We start from the raw sequence: 24,862 nt of genomic DNA, 5'->3' as shown, positions 1-24,862 counted from the left end.
ATTAGAGTATAATCACCTGAAAATAAGAATCATTGTGTTATCGTTACCTTACAATGAGCCCTTTATATCTACATAGGGAGCGGGTCCTCTTCCACGGAGCATGCCATGTTGCACCACCATGTTTTTACAGGAGCCCAGAATGGACAAACCAAACACTGGCTCTAGAGAGGGCCATTTGATTGCAATCTACAACCTCACCGCTATATACCACTAAATCCTACACACTGGTCCTTTAATTCGCCCCTTGAACATATGCCTAAAGCATCATTGCTATTCAGTTTAATTTTAAAAGCGCACATTCTTTAAAGGCCAGAGAGTTGACTTTGCAGATGGAATGTCTAAATAATAAGAGATTTATTTATTTTATTAATTATTCCCTAAATGGAAATTCTCTTTCTGGCTGAACGTATCCACTAATCTGGCAAGTGGGTGAATATTTAACCTACTTTATTAAATTACAATAGTCATATCTCACTGTTACATTATCCTGATTGTTGATTCCTTTAACTCTACTCATGAACCCCCTGTCCACCCGTCTCTTACACCTGGCCTTTGTATGTGTCACAGTCCGGCTGAAGGTCTCATGTCATGTGTCCTGACTCTGTCTCTTTCGGTGGCCTGTCTACACCTGCTTAAACCTCCTTGCTTGCCCCCGCTGGCTCACACCAGAACCGTGGCTTTATTTATCTGTAGAGCATCTGCTACTTGCTAATGCTGTTGTGTGACACAGAGGAAAAGCAGAGGGAAGAGGAAGGAGAGCAAGAGAGAGCTTGATTTCGGTTGCTATAGATGAATGATAATGATGATAATTTGATACTCTGTTGATCCCAAGGAAAATTCTCTGTCTGCTTTCCAGCCCCAGAGCTGTAGAGCTATCCTGTCTTGCTCAAGGACACTTCAGCAGGGCAGATGCTTGCTAACAGGGACTTGGTTTGAAAGGTAGTCTCTTTAGACCCACTCAACAGGGAGAGAAAAAGATGGGAGGTTATGTCAGGCACATACAGTATGCACAGAAACAGTAGCTTAAAATGTAAAGAAAAGGCGTTCTTAGCCTGATCGTCTTTCAAAGGAAGGAAGGGCTTATAGGAGGACGAGAGATTTTTGTGCATATGCCAGAGAGAGAAGAATAGTAGTGAGTTGAAGAGAGGGGAGAGTTGAGGTTAGTTGCTGTATTAATTTCTCCTTTTGGGGCAAAATGTGTCTCCCTGGGGAGGGAACTGTCTGTCCTGGGATGGCCATTCAGGAATCAAGTTTCTCCCGATATCCAGCCCTGCTTTGTGTGCTCACTTTCAGCCAGGAACAAGACATGCACACACATTATCACCATTGGGTGGGAAAGTAAACTATTGTTATTTATTTACTTGACAGTAAACATGAAAAAAAAAAAAGCTTAAGGTGAAATTCAGCATACATGCAACCTCACGCACACACACACACACACAAACACATACAGACACACTCATGGAGACCTTGAGCCACAGACAATGGTCCTGCTTCATTATCCTGCAGATAGGTGATCAGCAGGGGTGTTGACACCCCCTAATCTGCAGTAATCTGTGTTTATGTAATGTTATTGTCGCTGGAGCGGGCCAGGAATCCTGTGGCATTTGGCCGGCAGGGTCGAAGGGAAATGCCAAGAGTTTATTTTGACGAGTCAAGAACCTCTAAACACTTCAGGTCTGCTTTCACAGCCAGGAAAATCTAGAGGCAGTCTTCCAGCTCCCCTCTATATATTATTATTTCATCTCTCTATATCTCTGCGATATACAGCAGCAGCGATTTCTTCAGAGGTGGCGAGTCTGCTCAAGTAGACATACTACTACAGGAGCTGCAAATACTGACAAATTGTTATGTCAGCTTCTTGTAGCAGTCATTCAGTTAAACAAAATCCTATAGGTGGGGGATTTTGTTAATTTTCTGGGATTTTTGCCCGTGTATCCCCAGTGTTCTCAAGAGACATATTTTCCAAGCTGCAGACACATTTTGGCGTATGCAGTGATGCTGAGGAGGTGTGATAACTTCAGTTTGAAGGTTTCCATATTGAAAATGAATACATTACATTGTATTGCTTGATTTATTTTTATAGAATAATTACTGAAACTGTCAGAGCCTGTTTTCTAAAACAGATCATTTTGTTTCTTTAAATAGAAAAGTCCTAAAGTCCTGGCAGAAGGTGGATTTATACACACAGATGCAGATACAACCAGATGCATGTTGAAATTAGGTTTGATATTACTGATGTTAAAACATTCAATCCTGATTTGTGTTGAGTGATCAACATTATCTTCTCTCTGTCTCACTGAAAAAATTCATTTGACACCTCTCTGCCTGCTCTGGGAGCTTTCTCTTGAAATGCTTTCCTCTGCTGCCACTGCTTTTGTTCTCACTCTGCCCTGCTTTAACTCAATGTTACACCGGACTGTCAAAACCCAGTAACCCACCAGTTATGTAAAACAGGCCAATTAGGACTTTAGTGACGATAGACGGCCGTGCCAGTAATGTCTGACTCTCTTTTAACTGTAAATGTATTGTGTCACATGCCATTGGAAAGCGCAGTTGCTGGCAGTGAATATGCCAGTATTAAATGCTGAACTGAACTGAACTGTCTGCAACTTGGGCACCCTGTCCCCTTCTGTACACTTACAATCCCTGGCAACTCAGTATGTTAGTGTTGACACAATCAGTTGCTTACTGAACCTCCGTGATCCACAGCCACCTTTTATTTATATATTTTTTTATTTTTTACAAAAAATCATGATCCAGGACTTCAGTGAATGTGGTGGTCATGGAGCTGTCTGTTCATCAAGGTCTTGTGAGTTAGAGTGTTGAAGAATGTTTAGAGCTGGGTCTGTGTGTCACCAGCAGCTGCGAAGACCATAAGGCATGCTGAAAATAAATCAATAGCTTTAGCCCTGCCATTATCTCTCAGCAGCACACTTAAGGCCTGGCCCTAATGGGTGGCTGCACCTGCATGCCGCTGATTATCTGCAGATGCTGAATAATGTGAAAACTAACTCTGCAGCTAACCGCTGATAAGGAATTAACTTGCTAGTTTATACAAATGTGGGAAAGGCCGCTCGCTCTTATCTCATTAACTGGTCTACATGACAACGACTCTGAGGGATTCAAGGAAGAGTGATGATGAATTCAAAGGTGAAAAGTTGAGCAACTGGTGCAAGATAGTAATCTAAATCTGATCTACAGGAATTGCCCTTTTTAAAGAGGGCAGAGACTAATTATATGTTTTAAAGGGGACATATGATTTTTGTGATTTTCTGTTATTCATATGATGTTAGATGTTTATTTTAAACATGGTCAAAGGTCCAAAACTTGAGGTGAACATGCTCCCTGAAAGTCAAAAGACAGGGCTTCAGCCTGCTCTAAACACTTTGTTTGCAATGTTTTCTCTACTTCCTCCTCATGATGGCGATGTACGGATGTATTTGATAAGTTTACATTTTGAGTAAAGAACAAGAAAATGAAGTGAAATCCTACTATTACTGTTTGCTGACGTAGCCTCCTGACCTGCTGGAAGTCGGCTGAGATGCAGCTTCTGGAAGCTGGAGTGGGCTCATCAGGAGGGGGGCCTTAAAGAGACAGGAGCTAAAACGGCCTGTTTCAGACAGAGGCTGAACTGAGGCGCTGCATAAAGAGCCAGTATAAGATAACTAAGGAGTTTTTTTAACTGAAAATTACACAATGATATTCCATCAGAGCCCTCAAATATTCATATAAACTTGGAAACATACATGATACGTCCCCTTTAAATGAAGTGTTACGTAACTCCAATTATTTATTGTCAATCGAATTAGGGTCATATGGATAAAATCCTCTATCATCATGTATTTTGTATCGTCATATGGATATACATTGTGATATTGTAAATTTCCTGGAAAATTAATTGAGAAACTTTAAAAACTTATGGAAATACCTGGCATACCAAGGTACTTTATCACATTGATTCAAAAAATCATATAAAATCCAATTAAGCAGTCCCTGTCATTGATTTACATCATTGCCCACAATTGCCTCAATTACACTCAGAGATGATAAAGGGCAAAATCTGTGACATTAGACAAATGTATATAACCTCAGAGTATATATTGTCCTATTGCAGGTTATTTATTGGATTTTGGCTACAAAGAGGCAGTGAATTGTAAACTCAGCTCAGATCAGCCTTTTAAATGTAAGTAACAAAGCAAAAGTGCATATTCAAACTGTGAGGACTGATCATCTATGTTGCACATAAGATGGGCCAGCCTCTCTGATGTGTTAAACCTCAAACAGTCTCTGTATATCAGACTGTGTCTCTCCGACTGCTTATTTTTCAGGTATTGGATTTTATTTTCTGTCCACGTGTTTGTAACTTTACCCCATCAGGCACGTGCCTTGCGGGTTTCAGTGAATGCCTTAGATATACAGTATATTCCAGGTTGAGGAGGCTGCATGACTGTGCAGGCATACCTGATGTGTTTACATGGATATAATGACACACATGCACGCACACAAACTGCCTCCATTAAAACACTTGCAGGTTTTTCATTCTACCTTTAGCAAGGGCTGCTTTACATTTTACTCACCTTTTAGAGCGAACCCTGTTTTCTCTTCCACTCTCTCTTCTCACTCTCTGTCCCTTGTCTCTCTATATCCTGGACTACCCCAGGTCTTTGTGTCTTTCTCCTGTTGTCCCTGCCTTGTTGCACCCGCATGCACAGCCTGGCCTAAGTGTTGTTAAGATCATTTTAATTTATAACGGCAGTCACTATAAACATGTGAGGAAGCAGCACCATGGAGACGGAGCTCAAACAAAATCACAATGTAGGACAGTATTTATAAGGTCTGCCTGGCCTGCAGAAAGCGCTTTGCAGTGTGTATATGTGTGTGTCTGCGTGTGTGTGTGTACGTGTCATTGCTCATGCGGCTGAGTGTTCATACTGTCAAAAAAGGTCTTGATTGGCGTGTGCACATTTGCGAGATGTGTGTGCATTCATGCATGTGTAGGTTTATGGAAATTGCGTGTGTGTGTATGCCTGGCCAGTGGCATTGTGGGCAGAGCATAAACAATAATCAAATGTTAACGACGCAGCCGTAATTACGCAGGCTGCCTGCCACTCTCATGAGATTGTTTTTTCCTGCGTTCTGTCCCCTCCTGCTCTAAAATGTCTTATTTGCACAATTGCGTCACTAAATCTCAGTGTCATTTCCTCTATTCCTGTGTGATGGTTACGTTTGCAGCTCCTGTTGCTGTCATATGCTTCTCTGCTCTTGTATCTCTGTCTGTTTCTATCAGCACTCTATGCTCTCTCTCTCTCTTAGTTGCATTCGGTTGTCTTTTTTTTTCTTTTGGACTGCTTCTCCCCCTGTTTCTCCTCATATTTTGATCCTCTCTGTCATTCACTCTCTCTCTTGGTTGCTCATCTCTTGACGTGATTCCATGTCAACAGGCTTCAATATGAGCGGAGGAGGAGGGAGAGAAACTTTGTCCAGAAGTCTTCCTGCCCCCCGTCTTCTGCTTTGTCTACTGCTGCTTCTGTTGCTGCTCTGGTGTCACATTACATTAATTCAGTCCTTTTTTACAACAGAGATTAAATATAATGAAGGGTTATTGATGAAGAAGAGGTTTTAACCTATGTTAAAATATGTTCTGGTGTAGAAACTACAGAAATGTATTAAGGCCAAGTGTGAAATACAAACATAAACATAAACCTGCCACATCAAACTGTCCTCATATTTGCCTGTTTTGATGTCATGCAGGAGTCCTGCCTGACTTTTTAATTTGTTTATTTCCTTTGTAATAACACAGCCGCTAACGATGCTCCATACACACAAACTGTAAATATGTCCCTACATACCAGCAACCATGTTCACTCTGCAAATGTGTGTGTGTGTGTGTGTGTGTGTGCGTGCATGTGTCGGTGGGCCCTCTGGTCTCCTCTTGGCCCTGAGATTAAAGCAATGTCAGCAAGTGTGTGATGAGACCTCACAGACGATACCTCATCTCTCTCCCTTTTCCATTCTGGCTCTCCTCGTCTCACTGTCCCCCCATCTGTCCAATCTATTATTCAGCCACCTCTTTCTGTCTCTTGTCCACTATTTTTTCTCATTATCTCTCTCTCTCTCTCTCTCTCTCTCTCTCTCTCTGTCTGACTGATATGCCTTGTGGTCATTACTACTTCTCCTTTCTCCTCCTCCCTCTTATACATCTATTACTGTACTATTCTCTCTCTCTCTCTCTCTCTCTCTCTCTCTCTCTCTCTCTCGCTCTCTCTCCCTCTGCCTCTTCTTAGCACTCTCTCTCTTTCACTCTGTGCTACTTATCAGAGCTCAATCGGTCATTTTGGTCCCCAGCTGCCAGACCCTGTGGTGTCCTGTGACGTCTGAGCTGTGTCCTGTGTCCAGAGTGCACTTCAGACAGGGCCAATAAAACCAAGTGGAGTAGTACGGAATACATATACAGTAGCAGACATAGCTGACCTTATGTCCACACTAAGCTGTCTAAATCTAAAAATGACATGGGTCCAAACACAGCAAGTGTTTTCAGTTTGTTGTCACATACATCACATACTTCACAGTGTGTTTTAATACAGACAAACTTCACATCTACTAGTTTCATTTACATCTTTTTCTGTCTCTCTTGTCAAACAATTGAATGAGCATAAAATTGTAATTGAATCAGTGGTCATAGAAATAACCAGTTAATTGGGTAAACAAGATCTCCTTTTATAATCATTGTGAATGAGTCTGGCAAAATAATACAGTTAATGAAAACATCCGTCTGTGTGACATTTAAAATGAGTGAGGGTTAGAAGTTGGTTAACTGACTTTAATGCCATATAGTGGCTGACCAGAAAGCTTGTTCAGCAAGGCCAGCATTTTCAGATTTAACCACTGTGGAGCATATTTTTGAAAAGCTCAATTTCCTGTCATGAAAAACCCTTGCTTTTACGTGCTTTAAAACGTAGCTAGCTTAATCTTCATTTAGACCGAAAACAGCCCTGTGTCAAAAAAAAAAAAAATGCCAGGGGTTGCAGTGGTGGGGCTTTGTTGCTTCTGGTAGCAGGAAGATGATTAAATACAATTTAGGAAGTCCAGTCTGAGTAAAAGATCCTTGAATTTAAAGGCTTATGAGATGCAAAAACAATAAACAGTAGTTAATATTAGGAAGTCAAGTCAATTTATTTATGGAGCACATTCAAAAACAACAAAGGTTGACCAAAGTGCTTTACAGAGACTGAGAAATACAATCAAATAAAAATACAGACATGGTTATGAGGATCAAGGGGAAAATTAATAAAAGTATAGAATAAAATAAATAAAACTGATTGTAAGAACTTTGGAAAATCATCACAGTGATAATTATTTTATCCTTTGTTGCAATGACAAAATAGAAATACCTTGTTCACATGGTTCACAAGCAATCTACAGTGGATGTTAGCTTGCATGTATTTGATTGGTCACCGCAGGGCCTTGCTGGATGATGTTCCACTGCTGTCTGGTAATATTTGACCTGTTTTATCACTCAGGGCAAAAGTCTGTCTGAGCCTTAGTGTGGACATAGTCTAAACAGCAACACATGTCGACATCATATAGTGTGCACCAACTGGTTCCATTAGCATAATATGGATACTGCATTTAGACAGAAGAAATATGACAAGAAAGAGATTGAAGTGACAGCAGACAGAGAATAGCAACCAAGAGGAGAACTAAGAGGTCTGGGCGGTGAGAGAGCAGGGTGAGATTCAGTAGACGAATGAATAATTCAGAACAGTATTATCTCTCCGCTCTCATCTGCCCTTCCACTCCCTCGCCTGTCACCTAATTGGTTGTAATGAGTTAAAGAGGGAGCGGGTGTGGCTGAGAGGCCCACAAGTGGCCCAATCTGATCCTGGCTCTGCTTCAGCTACACTAAAGAGAGGAGGATGAGAGGCAAGAAACAGAGGAGTAAGGAAGTGAGTTAGAGTAAGAGTGGGAAAGAAAGGAAGAGGGTCAGAATATAATGACAGGGAGCAGAACATAATAAGTTTAAACCAAATGTTGACGTCTGCAGTCTCGTGTGGGAGTTATTTTTGAATATCCAACATGGAGGAGGGACTTGGAAAGTGGACAGAATGCGTAAACTTAACGAACGCGCTTCATCCTGCTTCATGTTTTTAGTAGCCCACAGGGGGATATGTGTGTGACAGAAGGAAAAAAATAACACCACACTGTACATGGATGAGATATTTATGACCGAAAATTCCGGCAAACAGAAGGCAAACAGAGTCCAGGCGTTGACAACATGCTTCCTGTAATACATTCAGTAAGCGAACAAGGGTCAACAGTTTTTACAGATTTGTACCCTTTATCCTACAAGAAAATACACCACGTTATCTGTGCCCTTTCATCCACTGTCTTGCTCAATGTGCAAGAAGCAAAAAAAACAAACAAACAGCTCCCCAACACTAAATTTCGTCTGTGGCCATACTGTAGCTGCAGCTCCGGGAGCAGTTATGGAAAATGGCAACGGAAATGCGAGTGTGTGGTGTGTTTGTGTGGAAGATGGTGGTGTATGCAGGGCTTCACTGGGTGGTGATGTAATCTGCTGCACATGGCTCTGGACTCTGTCTTAAAATTGAACATAAAGACACTGACAGTTACACAAAGACAGACACACAAACATGTAGTCTGACAGGGAGGCAGAGCAGCACTCAGGCTGGACTGAGGAGTAACACAGTGCAGCCCCATCATGTGATGTGACCTCAGTACCAGTGTTTCACTTAAATAACAGCAGAGATAATGTCAGGGGACAGATAGCGAGACCTCAGTGTGGAACACCCCGCCAGCTACTGCGTATCTGTCCCATGCCAACAGAGGAATCTCCATCAAAAAGAAACTCCAGCCTCAGGGTCATGAGGTCGCTGCCATGGTAACCATCCGACAACAGAGCAGTGGTGCTGCAGCGAAAGTTTGCTGTTTTTTAGGGATCTGTGTTTTAACAAAGTACCTGTGTTGACTTTAACACTTGCACGGCTCTGGTCAGAGAACATAAAGAACAAGTGTGTTTGTGCGTTTGAGAGTTTCTGTGTTTGTTTTACGCCTGTGTGTGTGTATGCTGTTTGTTAAATTACTGTTGGGCTCTACACGCCATTAAAATAATGTTTTTTTTCCAGTTAGCACAATGGGTATGTGTATGTATAAATAGTTAATGTTTGTTTGGCAGTTGGGTGCAGGAAAAAGATGTGATGGAGAAGGCACAGATCAGTTTGTGAGGAAGTCCATCCATGTCAATAAATGACAGCTGTCAAACTAGAGCTGGACTGATAAACTGGCTGGACAACATATCAGCAGAGATTCACTTCAAGATATATATATATATATGTATATATATGTATGTATATATATAAAAGTAACAAGAAATTTGGGTGTCCGGGCGTCTGGGATGTGTGCCATGTGGATGTGCCATTTCCGGTTCCGATCCGGCTTTGGACCTTTGTTGCATTTCAACTCCTCTCTCTCACCTCACATTTCCTGTCAGATTCTCAACTGTACTCTATCAAAAAAAAAAAGGTAAATAGATTTTTTAGAAAGTAACAAGAAGTTGCACTAAAGAAAAGCCAAAGATGATGCAGTCATTTAGAATTTAGGTGGCCAGTAAATGATTTTTAACTCTCAAATATCGACATTGGTAACAGCCTCAAAAATCCATTATTGCCGGTCTCTATTGTTTGCTTTCAAAAACACTATTGAATTTTGAGAATTATCACAAAATATATGCCCTTCAACACGTGTTGCACAAACAGCAGGACCGCTCTATTCAGATGGGATCATAGGTCATTTTCGCACAGTGTTTTAAATGATCTCAAACCTCGGTATTAGTAACGGTGGCCTTCGCATTACTACAACATTATATCCTCTGTAAATCCTGTCGGCTTCTCGAGATCCGCTGACCACCGGGGTTGTGTATGACCCTGGCTCACACCCCTCGACTCAAGTGCCGGGCCAATCCCATTACCCTGAGTTCAAATGTTACAGCCGCCGCTTTCTTTTTGTTGTTTCTCAATCCTCTAAAGCTGCCCCCAACCCTCTGTGATCCATCACTGGAGATCCCCGCTGCCATGGTAACAAAATTAGACCTGTCACAGAGTAATGATGATTGGCCTGAAATTCACTCCTAGCCCTGGTCAAGGAGGGGGGTAATGGGGTGTAGGGTACATGTGTGTTTTGGGTGGTGGAAGGCTCACATCCAATAAACCTCTGAGAAGTCACATGGTTGCATCCTAACTGCTGCTGGTGCGTCTTTGAAGGGTTTTTGTGCAAAATACTTTGATACAGTTAGAAAAACATGTAGAAGAAGTGCTTAGATTTTCGGCCTCCCTTTTTCCGTCTTTAGAATCAACAAAGACCCTCCCCAACCTCCAGGACTGCTGATCCAAGCTGTGAAAATTTCATTCAATGGTGAAATATCAGCGTCACACAAGCACAATGGTGTGTAAAGTGGCAGCCCATACACCTACTAAAGGGTTTGTAGACTCTGTGCTAATTGGCTAGCTGGAGCTAACAATACCACAGCTAAATGTCAGAGCTCTCTCAGCACTTTGCCTCAACCACTCTCACATCTCTGACTCTGTATGGTACACTTCACTGACAACAAGTCCATAAGCAGCAAAGAGCAGGAATCAGAGTGGAGCGGAGTGTGAGCTTGAGCACATGGGTCAGTGCTTACGTCTAATTATAAGCTCACCCAGGTTTTTATGATGGTCACCATTTCTTCCAGCTTAGTAGACAACTGATGTCAATATTGTGTGTGTAAATCACACATGGTTTCGTTTTCCCAACCTTTTTTTCCCCTGTAATCACGTACATTTTCTATAATTTATTTTAACAATTTCACACTGAATTGTGCTGATGTCATAAACCCCATCCCACCAGGTCAAAGCACCACCAATCACAAAGAAAATTGTGTGCAATTACTATTAATTCTGTTCTCGACAGACAATACAGACACACACATACACACAGGCTTGTGCAGCCATCATGAATTTATCCGTCTTCTGTGGTTACAGTTTCATTTCACTCCATTTACTGGTTAGATATGTGACCACACTGGACATATTTCTTCACTTGCTAACCATCCGGACCACATATTGGCATAGAGTCATGTCAGTGAGGCACAAGAAACCACCAGTGTCAATTACTGCACTCACTATAATGAATATGGTACATGAATCATTGCACCATATGTGTGTTGCCGGTGCATGAAGGTAAAAAAAAAAAATCAATCAAAATCCCAAGATGGGTTGTACAATAATTCTGTGTATCTGCACAGATACAAAATTGGAGGATAAGCATGTCAAAAAACATTGAAATGCTGTTTAATTATTTTCATTTTTTGATGAATCAAGGCCAATGATGAGTGGGGAAGAAGGCTTTTGACAACTCATGAGGCAGACGAAGAGAGAGGAGTGTAGAGACAGTAACAGCAACACCTGTATAACAGCAGGACAAATAATTGTGGTGTTAGTAGTACTTTTGTACTGGATCACATTCCTCTATATTGTGGAGGTGTTGCTATTATTGTGTAGACAATCAAATTATATTCTTTTACCCTGCAAATACATTTTGATAAGTTCTGTCATGTCATTTGCGGCCCTCAGTGTTTTTTTTTTTTTCTCGAAACAAGTGAAGGATAATGTATCTTGTTTGCAATGAATATCAGCTTTCCCTGATACTCATGGACTGATGACCTGAATTCCAAGATAATTGTTACTTATTTCAAAAAGATTCCCACAAGTGAAACTGCAGTGATGGCCGTAAATGCGACCACAGACACCAAAGTCACGTCCTCTGTATTTTTGTTGATGGATTTGTAGGTTTTAGCAACATGGGGTGTAGTCTACAGTACACATTGTGTACATTAGAGTTTCACCAAAATGTATACAAACACAGTGCATATGAGTATATGAGCATACCTCTGTTAGCTGGACATTGTTCTAAGCAACAAGGCAAAACAATGCTGCTCTAGGTTTCAGTATGGTTGACATGTATTAAGTTGTACAATGTGTCATCTGACATTTTTTTCTGCTACTGTTACACTTATCTCACCGCACTGGAAAATTTGACACCTTTTTTTCTGAACCTTATGGTCGAGAAAATGACATGTTAAGTTGGATATTTTAAACAGCGTAACCAAGAATGGGAATGTTTAACAGGGGAGTTTGTGCTCAAGTGTTTTCTCTCCTGTTTGTGGTCTAATTATTCCAAAATGATTGCATTTGGATTCATACCTTGGAACTAGAAAAGGCTGGAAAAACCATTAAAATATCAGTATTGGAAATGTCACTTGGAATTAACCTCATTCTCTGAAAAAGAGTCACTGAAATGTGTCTTTGTATTGGGTGAAGGCGCTGATAAATCACTGAACTCCTCACAAGTGGTGAGATGACTCCAGGAGCACTGCAGCCTTAATCCAAGTCATCTATTTACTCAGTGTGACACACACTTATATGAAAGTGAACAGAGTCCGAGGCGTTTATGTGTGAGTAAGAGCTGGGAACAAACGTCCAGTAAAAGGAAGAAGCCTTCTGTTTACCTGATATTTTATGCAACTAAAATAGTAGTTTCAATGAATCAAAAGCAGGGAACAAAGGACTCAGTTATGATGTGATGTAACATTAACTGAGAAAGAGTGCAGGCACTTTGTGTGTGTGTGTGTGTGTGTGTGTGTGTTGATGACAGATACTTTCATGACTGCTGTAACTGGGAGTGACATTCTCCAGCAAGGAAAATGTATCAGTCTAATTGGCACTCTGTTTGAAATGCGTCATTTGTAGACAGTGGAACAGCATGGCAGTGGATGTGTGTGTATGTGAGTTGGCCTGGCTGTACAGAAGGTGCGTGTCTGCAATGGAGAGCGTGCAGCCCTTTTTTACATGTGGAGAGCCTGTGTATGTAATAAAGCATATTATTTGTGTGGAAGTGTCAGGTAGCGCCGCTCGTGATGCAAACTACCAAGGTTGCACCTTTGCGAGCAGTGTGACCAGCACCGTTTCACTCAGTTATGTAAATAATTGATCTTCTCACATAATATTCTTGAAGGTTGTGGCATTCAGAGGAAAACAAAAACATTCCTCTCGTTTTTACACAACACTCTTATGTCAGCCCCCCCCCCCCCACACACACACACACCCCCTTCCTGGGGTATGTGCCAGTACTACAGCCTCTGAATTGCTCAGTCAGCTTTTTCCTTGTTAAAAAGCACTTTTCATCTCTTATTTGTTTGTGTGTTGGTTTTTTGTTCCTGCTTTGAAAAGTTTGCCCAGAAGAAGGAGGAGGGGTCTAACTAACGGGCCTGTTCGGAGCTCTGCTCCGCAGCCTACCCGCACACGTTTTACCCGCAGTCGCTATTTAAGGAGAATGAAATGCTATTAATATCGTTCTACTGTTTCCACCTTTCTCCTCTTTTTCTCCTCTCCCTCCCTCCTCTTCCTCTGGTGATGACACTCTCACTCCTCCCTCTCACTCTCCAGTATCTCACCTTTTTGCTGCCTTACTCCCCTCCGGACAGTCCCTCCATTTAGTGCTTTTTTTATTAGCAATTAGCTGCTTTTAGCATTGCGTGTGCTGTACTCACACTTTGTAAACACTGTAAAGGTGAAGGGCTACATTTCCAAGGTGACATTTGAGGCGACATACATGTCTGTCAGCTGCTTCTATATATAAATCTCATGGTCTAATTGAGCTTATTCCGTTTGTTCGAGCAGGTCTTTATGTTTACCTGTGTATGTCCTTGTGGAAGGTGTGCTCAATAACTGGACCCTGTGCGTGTGTTTGTGTGTGTTTTGTCTTTTTGTTTGCGTGTTTGTGCACCTGCTCGCGTGCACGGCTTGCAGGTCAATGCTTGAAAGCCGTCGTCAGAGCTTCATCGATTTGGGCTGGCGCCGCACACACACACACACATTACACGTGCATTTACACCTTACATGCACCGGTATGCACATTTGTGTCCAAGCTTCACACAGAGTGACATGATCCCAGGGCCCTTTCAGTTAATGTTCATCCCTTACCTGCGCTTTTTCTGCCTAGTTTCACTTTTTCCTCTTTTCCCAGCATGCCTCCAGGCCTCTCTTTTCTTTCTCTTCACAAGAATCATCTATCTTTACATCTCTTAACCTCAGTTTATGTTGTTCATGCCTTTTCCTCTGCATCTTCCCTCTCAGTCTTCTTCATCACCCTGCCCTGATCCCCTCCTCTCCCTCCGCCTCGTTTGTTGGGTGTAACTGATAGCTGCTTTATCATCCAGTGATGATTGAATCAAAGGCGCATTCTCCCACAGTCCAGATCCACTTCTCTCTGCCAGGCACACTGGCTGGCACAGAGTGGAAACCTCATAAACCAATACAGAAACACACACACAGGCACACACACAGTCTAATGCAGTAAATACACAATTCCATATATGTTTATTAGCACTGGTAATACCTATTTATCACACAAAAATATTTTCACAGTTGAGTCAAAGTAATGTGAGATCTCCCTTTTCACTTATGTATGCTTACAGGAAAACAGCAGTAAAAGCACCCTGCCTAGCTTCCATTAAAAGCAATCTGGTTGCCCTGTTGCTGCTGTACATTTATTTGTTTTCTGCCCCCTCCCACCCAGCAGCCCAATGGCTCTCTGGAGCTTTACAGGCCGTGAGCCAGATTGTATGCACTTTATACATACAGAGGGGTTGTGGTGTGTAACAGTGATCGGTTAGAGTTTCAGGGGGCAGATACCTGGGACGTGAATGAATAAGAATTATTTAGATGAACATGCAAAGAGTTGTGTTCTTTCTTTTTCTTTCTCTTTCTTTCTTTCTTTCTTTCTTTCTTTCTTTCTTTCTTTCTTTCTTTCATTCATTCTTTCTTTCTTTTTATATCTTACTGTGCCTGCATTTTTCTTGATTCTCCACAGTGTCCACGAGACAAATTACACTCTGCCAGCTTTTGGAGAAAAGTCAGATATTCTCTGTATATAGCAGTGCATGCATTATTCTTTGTAAAAGTTCTGGAGCAATTACTAATGTAGACAGCCTTACAGTAAACCCCCTGAGTGGCTGACTTTCATAAATTATTTTTTTATTATATCATGAGAGTCTGTTTGATTCGTCACACGACATGTGGTGCATCTATACATTAATAAGCCCATTTATAATGCCTATGATAAGTCAGGCACTCTTTATCCTCCTCTCACCCCTGACGGGCACTTGTCCAAGCATGTACTGGATGGGACACTATCCTTTGTTGTAATATTTACTCCTAAACAAATACTCAGTTATTTTCCCATTGTTTTGGCCATAAGGGTTATATTCTTTCTGATATTTACTTTGTCTCCTCTATAAATCCTAAAAGATGAATCCTATGTGATGTCTTGAAATATTTCAGTATGAAGATATTTTGCGGAGACGAGAGTAAAGCAGCAAGTAATCTGAGCAGATCTTCTTTCGATGTTCTCCCGAGACCAACACTGCTGATTTGGTGATTTTGACTGATGCTTAACTGACATTTCCCTGAACGATGTTGGATGGTGGTACTCGGATGGATGGCGGGCGGTGATGGAGCTGCGGCTGAAAGTGTGCCCTAAGTAGAAATGTGACTCCCTCTCCCCATGCATCACATACGGCCCCAATGTCTCCTTATCTGTTTCATGTGTTTGTTTATATATATATATATATGTATGTATGTATATATGTATGTGTGTGTGTGTGTGTGTGTGTGTGTGTATATATATATATATATATATATATATATATATATATATGTACCAGTCAAAAGTTTTGACATGCCATCCCATTCTCTTCAATGAAAAAGTGTGTCCAAACTGTATATTTATTAATTTATTTGGGACGACAAAGCAGATACGAGCTGAGGTGTCACTTAACGCTGTATGAGGAGGTTTAGCTGAACACTGAAGAAAAAAGGTCACGACATTTGTGGATTTCCATTCATAAATAATAAATGAATCAGCAAAAAAGTGACCCTCTACTTTAAAAGTCACTACAGATGTCTGCTTAAACAGACATTAACGTTACTTAAATCCTGTGCATAGAAGATTTTTAGTAACAAAGTACAGCTGAGGCTGATGGGAATGTTAGTAGTTTAGGTGATATTGGACAATTTAAAAGTCAGAGGATGAACCAAGGTGATCACAATTCATCTTGTGGGAAACATGAATGTCTGTACTATCTTTTAGAGCAATCCATCCATCCATCCTGTTGGTGGCACTAGAGGATAAATCAGAACATCACTATAGAGTCAGTAGGATACATCATCTCAGAACCATAAATGTATGTAATGTGCTGATCCAGATGTTGAGATATTTCACAATTTAAGTGAAAACTTTGAGCCAATGGTGGTGCTAGAAGAAGAGTCAGGGGGTCACCAAAGTCACTAGGATTCATCCACTGGGCACCATGAATGTTTGTAGAAAGTTTCACGGTAACCCATCCAATAGTTGTTGAGATATTTTTAGTCGGGATCAAAGTGGTAGACCATCCTACCAACACTGCCATCTGTACAGCCACATCTGTATTATGGCTAATAAAAGTGGAACAATCAAGTTGTGACCCATTTTTAAAGATTTATGTCTTCAATAGAAACAAATTGGCTTGAGGCTGAGAGCCACAGACAGACTGGTTGGAGAAGTATTAAGTGCTGGACAAAGACATTGTTAGTTGTAGTCTTTTCATAACAAATAACAAAATGTACAATTTTACCAGCCTTATCCTTGAAGTACTATATGAAGATCATCTTTGGTACACACTCAGTGTCACTTGTTTTTTGAATAACACGGGACACTTGCAGGAATTCATGGCATAAGTGGTATTTTGCAGCCAAACGTGAGTTTTGGCTGGTGTTGTGATTTGAGGTCTGTCTGTGGCTTGTGGTCTGAATGAAATGAGGTTTGAGGGGTTTGTTACATGACACCCTGCAGAAATCTACTTTGTGATTATGCTAACTGGCTGCATAAACAGATCTGGAGAGCTGTGTTGGCAGTAACTCGTTGCAATGTTTTGAAATTACTGTACAGCATGTAAGGGATAGTATTATTTTCAGGTAAATGCAGAGTTGCTTTCATAACTTGTTTCTACGGGAATGTTGTGTCTGCATTTTGTAAAAGCCAAGCTGTCGATCCGGCTATCTGTGCTGTAACTCGCTTCCTGTCATAAAGCACAAGTCAATGAAAGAAACCACCTGAGATACTGCCCCAACTAATCTCCTCTTTATGGAAATACACACAGCTCTTTGAGTTAATTGAGGGGAAAAAGACAGACGGTTTAGTCAGCACATTACTCAGTTGATGAACGACCAAAATGCATTGTTAGCAGAGAGTCATCTGAAGTAACTCCGCCGTGGATGAAGCACAAATTCTGGTCCGTGCATGCATCACTGGGCTGGGAAATATACAGTAATTTGGGGGTCTCTGTTTATTCACGCTTGGTGTCCAGTGTCTTCCTAGCTGTCTAAGATCTACTTTATCTTGCTTTCTATTTGGAGTGTCTTACCATCCGGAAACTGTGGCCGGGCAGGCAGACGAAAACAAAAACAGTTGGAGCAGTTGCTCATTCAGTGACTCCTCACACATGTTATGATAAAGTGTTTTTATAGTGAGGTGAAGAAAATAGATGACAGATTCAGACTTATTAATATAGAATGAGATATCTGCATTACGAGAAATGTCCTTCAAGTATTATTGGTCACTTATCTCTAATATCCTGTAGTTATCAGCGTCTAATCAATGTGTCAAGCTAACTGGACATGTATGATGTATGATGTAAAGACTGATACCAGACTAACATACTGATATCAACCAATAAGATGCAGAGGCTTTTAGTCTAACAGGAAATGTGTCTTCAATGTTTCCTCTTCTGCTGAATGATTGCTGATAAATGGATTATTTTATTTGTGAGTTTGTTGTTTTGTTCCTTATTTCCGTGGGAATAAATCTTTATTCCCATGGAAATCTGTCTGTGGCATTAATGATGTATAACCTTTATACATTTTGTATAGGTTACATGTGGATCTGTACAGCAGCTGTCCACTGCTGCTTTACACCCAATTTTTAAAGCAGCTTTTTAATGTGAGCACATAAAATGTATTTCATCTCACACACATTAGCCCAGTGAAAGACTTGTTGATCGCATTACTAATAAAAGAGAAAGGGCACCATTGTGTGAGGGCATGAGAATTGGTTTAGCGTCCAACAAGTGTTCCCTAACTTTGGGCTCTGACATCTAGACCAGCTGGACCAGCAGCTGCCACCTGGCTAATCCTGCCTCGCTGCTCTGGATTCACATGGCACACAACGTTGGCAGTGGTGGTTTGTGTTTGTCTGCAACACTATCTCTCTCTCAACACTTATTTTATTTTTTTACTTTGCATGGCACAGATTGTTCAGGTGCTGTGGTCATGTCACTGAGGTGCTGTAAATGTGTCACACACAACTTTTTGTATAGTAAGAAAAAAAGTATATACTGTCACCCTGCACTGCCAACACTGTGTCTCAGTGTTGATAACCCAGTGTGAATGCTGATTTATTTATGAATTATTGAAAATAAGTGTTTTCACTCTTATCAGGCCTGGAATTCTTAGGGCAAGGCCACTTTGGCCTTTGATGAAAACACATTTATTGGGGCATTGCAGCCAAAATCAAGGCCAAAACCAATGGTGCAATAACAATAAGTGATAATTACATTGTATGAAGACAAAACAGTATACAATCAACAATTACTAGTCAGTGCATTGAAAAAGAGTACTGAGTTTATTAAAATTGTACACTGAATGTCCACAAAATGCTGCCTGATTGAGTTTTAGAATGTGAACAATTCATTATATTAATTGTTAAAATAATAATGATCCAGTCTATAACTGGGAAAAGGGTGATCAAAATTAATCTGAGCAAGTTTAAACACACATGCAACTATTAGCATTAGCAAAAACACTTTTTTACACATTAACATTAAACACTGATGAGAAACTTCTCAGACTCTCCAGATCTGTCTTAACCAAGAAGTGACTGTTTGCTTACAGAGAAGTGGATGTGTGTGTGTGTGTGTGTGTGTGTGTGTGTGTGTGTGTGTGTGTGTGTGTGTGTGTGTGTGTGTGTGTGTGTGTGAATATTGCATTGCATTGAAAATGTAGCAACACATCAGACGTATACTCATAGTTAGCTAACACTATGCAGCAATATCCTGGTAAACTTTAAAACACAACGTGTATTGATACTTACACTGTACAGTGTTTAGCTGCTTGTGCTTTTCACATAACATTCATTGTTAGCTAATGAAATGAGGAATCTGCAAGGAAATTGGCAACTTTCTTTTAAGGGCACAACAACGAGTTCAAAACAGGGCATGCCAAACTGGCCATGTGGGTAGTTAATTTTAGAAGGGGTATTACAGCCACACTCCGGGGCATCCACAGCACTGGCCGTTTGGCTGTGGTATAATTCCTGCCCTAAAAACTTGGGCATAAATTACATGGTTCTTTCTTCTTCCGTGATTTAAGTTACAAGGCATTGTAGATACAACTATAAGGTCACGCTGTGATACAAAAATATAGGAAATGCAGAATAAACCCAGGAGAACTGTATCTACTTTATGTACCATAGAAAATAAAACTAAATGTATTACACTATTTACAATATTTGATGTTTTTTATGAGTTTTTATTAGCTCTTTTATTTGCTTTATTATGTTGTTTCTTGAATGCTGCTTGTGTGGTTGTCTGTAATATTTGATCTCAATTCAAATATCTGATTAAATAAACTTACCGTACCCAACATGTGATACAGTATTTACATCAATAGTAAAATATGGATTTTTTAAAAATTTTTTAAATTTTAAATTTTTAAATTTATCTTACCACATTCCCCTTAATTATTTTCTGGCCTGACATCACACGATGCTTGACAGATGAAGAAAATACAAAAATGGTATTACAGACCATATTTAAAGTTTAACCTAACCTAATTTACAACACAATTCCGCCTCTACTCTCTGGCAAATACTCTTTTTATTCTCGCTGCCAACAGTTCCACTGAAACGACGTCTAACAATAACTTTTTCCACTGGTTAAGTGGGACAGACAGTGGCTGTTGCCGCATAAATGCCACATATTTCCTTTCAGGAGCAAACCATTCCAAACATAAATGTTTTTACTTTGAGGTTAAAGTTAAGGCATCATCTTAACTGAGGAAAATCATTTTTAGCACCAAGAAATATTTTCTATTTGACAGGTAGTTAACAACCTGTTCCCAAAAAGATTTGACCAGGGAACACTCTGTCTTTCATTTTCCTAAAGGAGGAACTCACATCATAGATGTAACAGCTGTGTGTGACACTTACAGTATGTGGTAACAGTTTTAGTAATTTGAAGAGATGTTGGACGGTGCTTTTTTCTTCAAAACCTTCAAGTCTGCAGAAAAGAAAATGTACATTGATGTTTTTCTCGTCTTGAGCCAGAGTTAATGATGAAGATTGTCAAGTGGAGACCTCTCAATTCTCCAGTGTCGCAGAAGAGCTGAAGTATTTATACAAAAATTTAACAGAATTTAGTGGTAGTTCTCAAACTGAAGTGGCCATTACTTTTACAGGACAGTAATTTCTGTCCCAGCAGAACTGCAGCATCTCGTTCTTCCTCTGAAATATGTGGGACATCGTACAGCACACGTTTCAACTGTGGATTTTAACATTTTACTTTAAGATTCCTCCGGTAAACTGAATGTCAGTGTTCTGACAATGATATTAATATTGTACTTCTAGCACTTGAAGGATAAGGCTGAAGATAAAAAATTGTTGTTAGTCAACAGATAACATGAAAAAGACCAAAACCAACCTCCTCTCAGCCCCAAAACCACATCATTTCTACTGAACATGTAAACATTTAAAGAATAATACCTTCATTAAAAAAAAGTATGAGTGAAGATAAAAATATAAAAAATAACACTTTTACTGACAGCAGCAAATGACCTTGGCAGGTCAAATCAGTAGATCTTTCTATCTAATCAGTATACATCGTTTTTAAACAAACAAAATGATGAAAATATGTTGAATGGCACACTACGCAGCTGACATAACACCTAATACAGTAAATACTTTTTTGAAACTAACAAATAATGTATATAAATACTGTTATTTCTTATATATGTTTATTAAGACATACAGTTTGTGTATCCATTGCTCTGATTCTCGTGTTTCTGACCGCATATGACTCGTCATGCTGTGCTTGTATTGTGTTACGGATCAACAAACGTTTCCCTGCTGGTTAATCACGCAGAGAGTGAACAAAGCATAAATCAATGAGTTTTATTTAGTGCAATTGTTTTTCTCTGATGGGATTAATATAACCCAAGAGTGGTCTTATTTCTAATGTGTGTGTTTTGAATTTTGTTTACTGACCTGTGCGGGATGTATGTGTTTCAGTTTTCTGCTGGTGTTCAGCTGCTTGGTGTTGTCCGTGTTCTCCACCATCCCCGACCACCACAAGTTTGCCAACCAAGGCCTCTTCATCCTGGTAAGACCCTTCCATCACACACACACACACACACACACACACACTGACTACTTCAGCATCCATTTGCGTTTGATACTCCTTTTACGTACACCGTCTCACTTACTGCAGTGTATCCGTATGTGCTTGCATACGTGTTATTTTGTTTGCTGCCGGACGCACAGACAGCCATGTAAGCAGGTGGGAGGATTCAGGTGTTGTTGACTGCGCAGGAAATCACATACACAATCCACTAATCCTAATAGCTATCCCATAATCTCCACTCTTCCTCTGTTCTCCAGCTGCTTTAGTGAAGGGTAATGGACACTCGTTTTCTCCTTCTTAACCTGACTCGTCCTCTCTTAACCCCCCTTTCACCTCCTCTCACTCTGTCTTCCCACCTTGCTCATCTTTATGTGTTATTTAATGGTCAGACTCTTGACTTTCACATTCTCTCTGTTCACTCTTTCGATCAATCACACAGCCATTAGCAGGCAATCAGCCATTAGTGGACTCTACTTACATGAACATATGCTCTAATGACAGATTGCTTCAGTGCACCTTAAACTACCCGTACAGTCCAGAAACAAGAAAGTAAGAAAGAGATAAAGATGTATAGAGTGACATATTAATACGCTAGTAGAGCACAACTTTCATTTTTTTATTATCAGCAAGTACATTTTGTTTGTTTGTTTATGGCAATCAAAATAAATTCTCAATTACAGTGATGTTATTGCACAGGTTTAACTTAACCTGAGACGTCAGATGGTTTGTTACACAGAACCATCCGAGAAGTCGTCCTTAGAAACTAGTTGGAAAAGAGCAGGCGCTTTCAAAAAATACTTGGCAGGTCACTGGATGAACCATTCATCTATCACCATCTTACCTTGCGAGGCAGCTGGATTCGCAAGATCACCCGAATATCCTCATAGGACGATGATTAGACACAAGCGCATAACTTGAAGCCTGACGAGATGGATTCTCGCCAGATTTTGCGAATCCAGCTGCCTCGCAAGGTAAGATGTAACTAATAAAGGAAAGGATAGTGTAAATAAAGTGTAAATACTATTCACATCAGTGTTTCCAACAGTCTGAGAAATTATGTGTGGTAGTCCGCAGTGTGGGGAGGTGTGTTCATGTGCTATCGTAAATATTGGAAAATTGACTTCCCAGCTTCAATGTCCATCACACATGACATACTGTAAGCTTTTTTACTTTTTATGTTGCCATATTCACTCTGTCCTTTCCACCACAGTAATATATGCATATGTATTGTCACCACAGAGCATCTCGCACAGCATACGTCCCCTCTCCCATTCAGCACTGACAGGATGCACACAGATGCATCCTTAAATTAAGTCTTGAATCCGCTACAGCCTGAGTTGTAAAATGTAGAGTACATAAACATAAATATGATGCTTTAAATAAAATGGATAACTTGGAAATCTTGTGTAGAGGACACATTTGAGAAAATGATACACATGCAACGGCTAAGTTTGAATGACATTAAGAACAAAACAATGAAATGATCTTTTCCTGCTTCTGATCTCTTTGTGTCTATATCTTGTTTGCAGGAGTTTGTGATGATTGTGGTGTTCGGGTTGGAGTACTTCATCAGGATCTGGGCAGCCGGCTGTTGCTGCAGATACCGTGGATGGCAGGGACGACTGAGATTTGCCAGGAAACCCTTCTGTGTCATAGGTGGGTGTGTTTGTTTGTGAACAGTATATAAGCACATATATACTTATGCTGTGTGTCTTGATTATCATTTCATAACTAACTTGTCCTCACCTCTTCCTCTGTCTCTCTGATCTTCTCTGTAGACTTCATAGTATTTGTGGCATCGCTGGCAGTAATCGCCGCAGGAACACAGGGCAACATCTTCGCCACCTCGGCCCTGCGTAGCATGCGCTTCCTGCAAATCTTACGCATGGTTCGTATGGATCGACGAGGAGGCACCTGGAAACTACTGGGCTCAGTGGTTTATGCTCACAGCAAGGTGGGAATGCTAATAGTACTGATCTCAAAACTGCTCAAGTACAAAGACACACTTTATCTGATGATGATTTACATTTAAGACATTTGTAAGTTGTACAGACACAGAAAATTGAAAGTACATGTACAGTATTATGGATTATTTTAAGAGCAGGAAGGAGTCTGAGGGCTGGAGAGTGTTATTAAAAGGCTGGTGATAATGGTCATGATGGTTACCAGTGGGATGAATAACTTAATAACTCCAGATGTTGAGGAATAAACGATGAGTCTGCTGAGTGCTGGTGAGTCTACATTCACTGCTCTTCAAACACCAAACTCCCCTTTAGCTGCTCATTTTTGGCAATTAGTTGTTAGTTTTTATGCTGATTAAACACCCAACACTCACCAATCAGCTACAGAACACAGTTACACATGAGGTGATGATGATTAATTGATGCATCAGCTGTCTAAGCAAAGTCAAAGTGGAAGCCAAATGTGATGATGATGGGATTTTAGCCAATAATGATGATAGTGATACGGTAATGACAGCAGGGATTATGATGCTGCTGCTGCTGACACTTGACTGTTACCTCCTCTCTCCCTCTCCCTCCCTCTCTTTCTCAGGAGTTGATTACAGCCTGGTACATAGGTTTCCTGGTCCTGATCTTTGCCTCCTTCCTCGTCTACCTGGCAGAGAAAGACATAAACTCAGATTTCAACACCTATGCAGACTCCCTCTGGTGGGGGACTGTGAGTACTGCATGATGTACACAAACACAGGATCTTTGTAGATGAAGAAACAATCCTTTTTCATGCAGAATTATTATTTTTTTAATCAATAAAAAGAGAGATAAGCTAACATGTAGCTCAGAAAAATGATGCGTCACAACAATGCAGCACAGATGCCTCTTAAATAGCAAGAACACAGGTGATCCCCTTCAGATCTTACATGTGAGACTTGCTAATCCATGAAATCTTTTTTACATATAATACGATTCTTCACCACCATCTATATGAAGCCAACTGGTAAAAACAATCTTTTGAATTTTGATAGTTGTCATCCCACTCCTCTTAAGACAAGTCTACCAATAAGTCAATGTTAAAGACTGCAGATTTCATAAAAAAAGTTAAATCATGCAAAGTTTTAAAGGTAATTCAAAAAACCCCCCCCAAAAACATGAAACCACCTGGGATCTGTATGTTTAAACAACAATAACATTGATCATTAGTACATTATCAGCTTTGACAAATGCATGTGCTTTTCAGTTCCTTTGAGATATAAAGTTTGTTATGTCCACTGTAGTAGATTTTCTGTAGTGGACTGAGCATTATTCTGTTGCTTTCGTACATTCCAGAGTTGCTATGTTCAGCAGATTATTTATT

General features: G+C 40.4%; 1 protein-coding gene and 1 long non-coding RNA gene across 6 annotated transcripts in view; one reads left to right on the top strand and one right to left on the bottom strand.

Moving 5' to 3' along the window:
* Positions 1-24,862, top strand: part of LOC121913838 (potassium voltage-gated channel subfamily KQT member 4) — a 49,565-nt gene that overhangs the window by 9,605 nt on the left and 15,098 nt on the right. For all 5 annotated transcript variants that reach the window (XM_042436703.1, XM_042436701.1, XM_042436700.1 and 2 more), the window contains exons 2-5: positions 21,439-21,529; positions 23,080-23,206; positions 23,329-23,504; positions 24,104-24,229. In XM_042436703.1, the coding sequence (XP_042292637.1) occupies positions 21,439-21,529; positions 23,080-23,206; positions 23,329-23,504; positions 24,104-24,229 (520 nt within the window). The remainder of the gene's footprint in view (positions 1-21,438; positions 21,530-23,079; positions 23,207-23,328; positions 23,505-24,103; positions 24,230-24,862) is intronic.
* Positions 19,893-23,384, bottom strand: LOC121913840. Its single transcript, XR_006100382.1, has 3 exons — positions 23,297-23,384; positions 21,415-21,537; positions 19,893-20,536 (listed from the first exon to the last, which is right to left on the bottom strand). It is a non-coding gene; the product is annotated as an uncharacterized LOC121913840 (long non-coding RNA).

The sequence above is a fragment of the Thunnus maccoyii genome, chromosome 15, assembly GCF_910596095.1.
Source record: "Thunnus maccoyii chromosome 15, fThuMac1.1, whole genome shotgun sequence".
Lineage (NCBI taxonomy): Eukaryota > Metazoa > Chordata > Actinopteri > Scombriformes > Scombridae > Thunnus > Thunnus maccoyii.
This window is presented reverse-complemented; position numbering and strand designations above follow the sequence as displayed.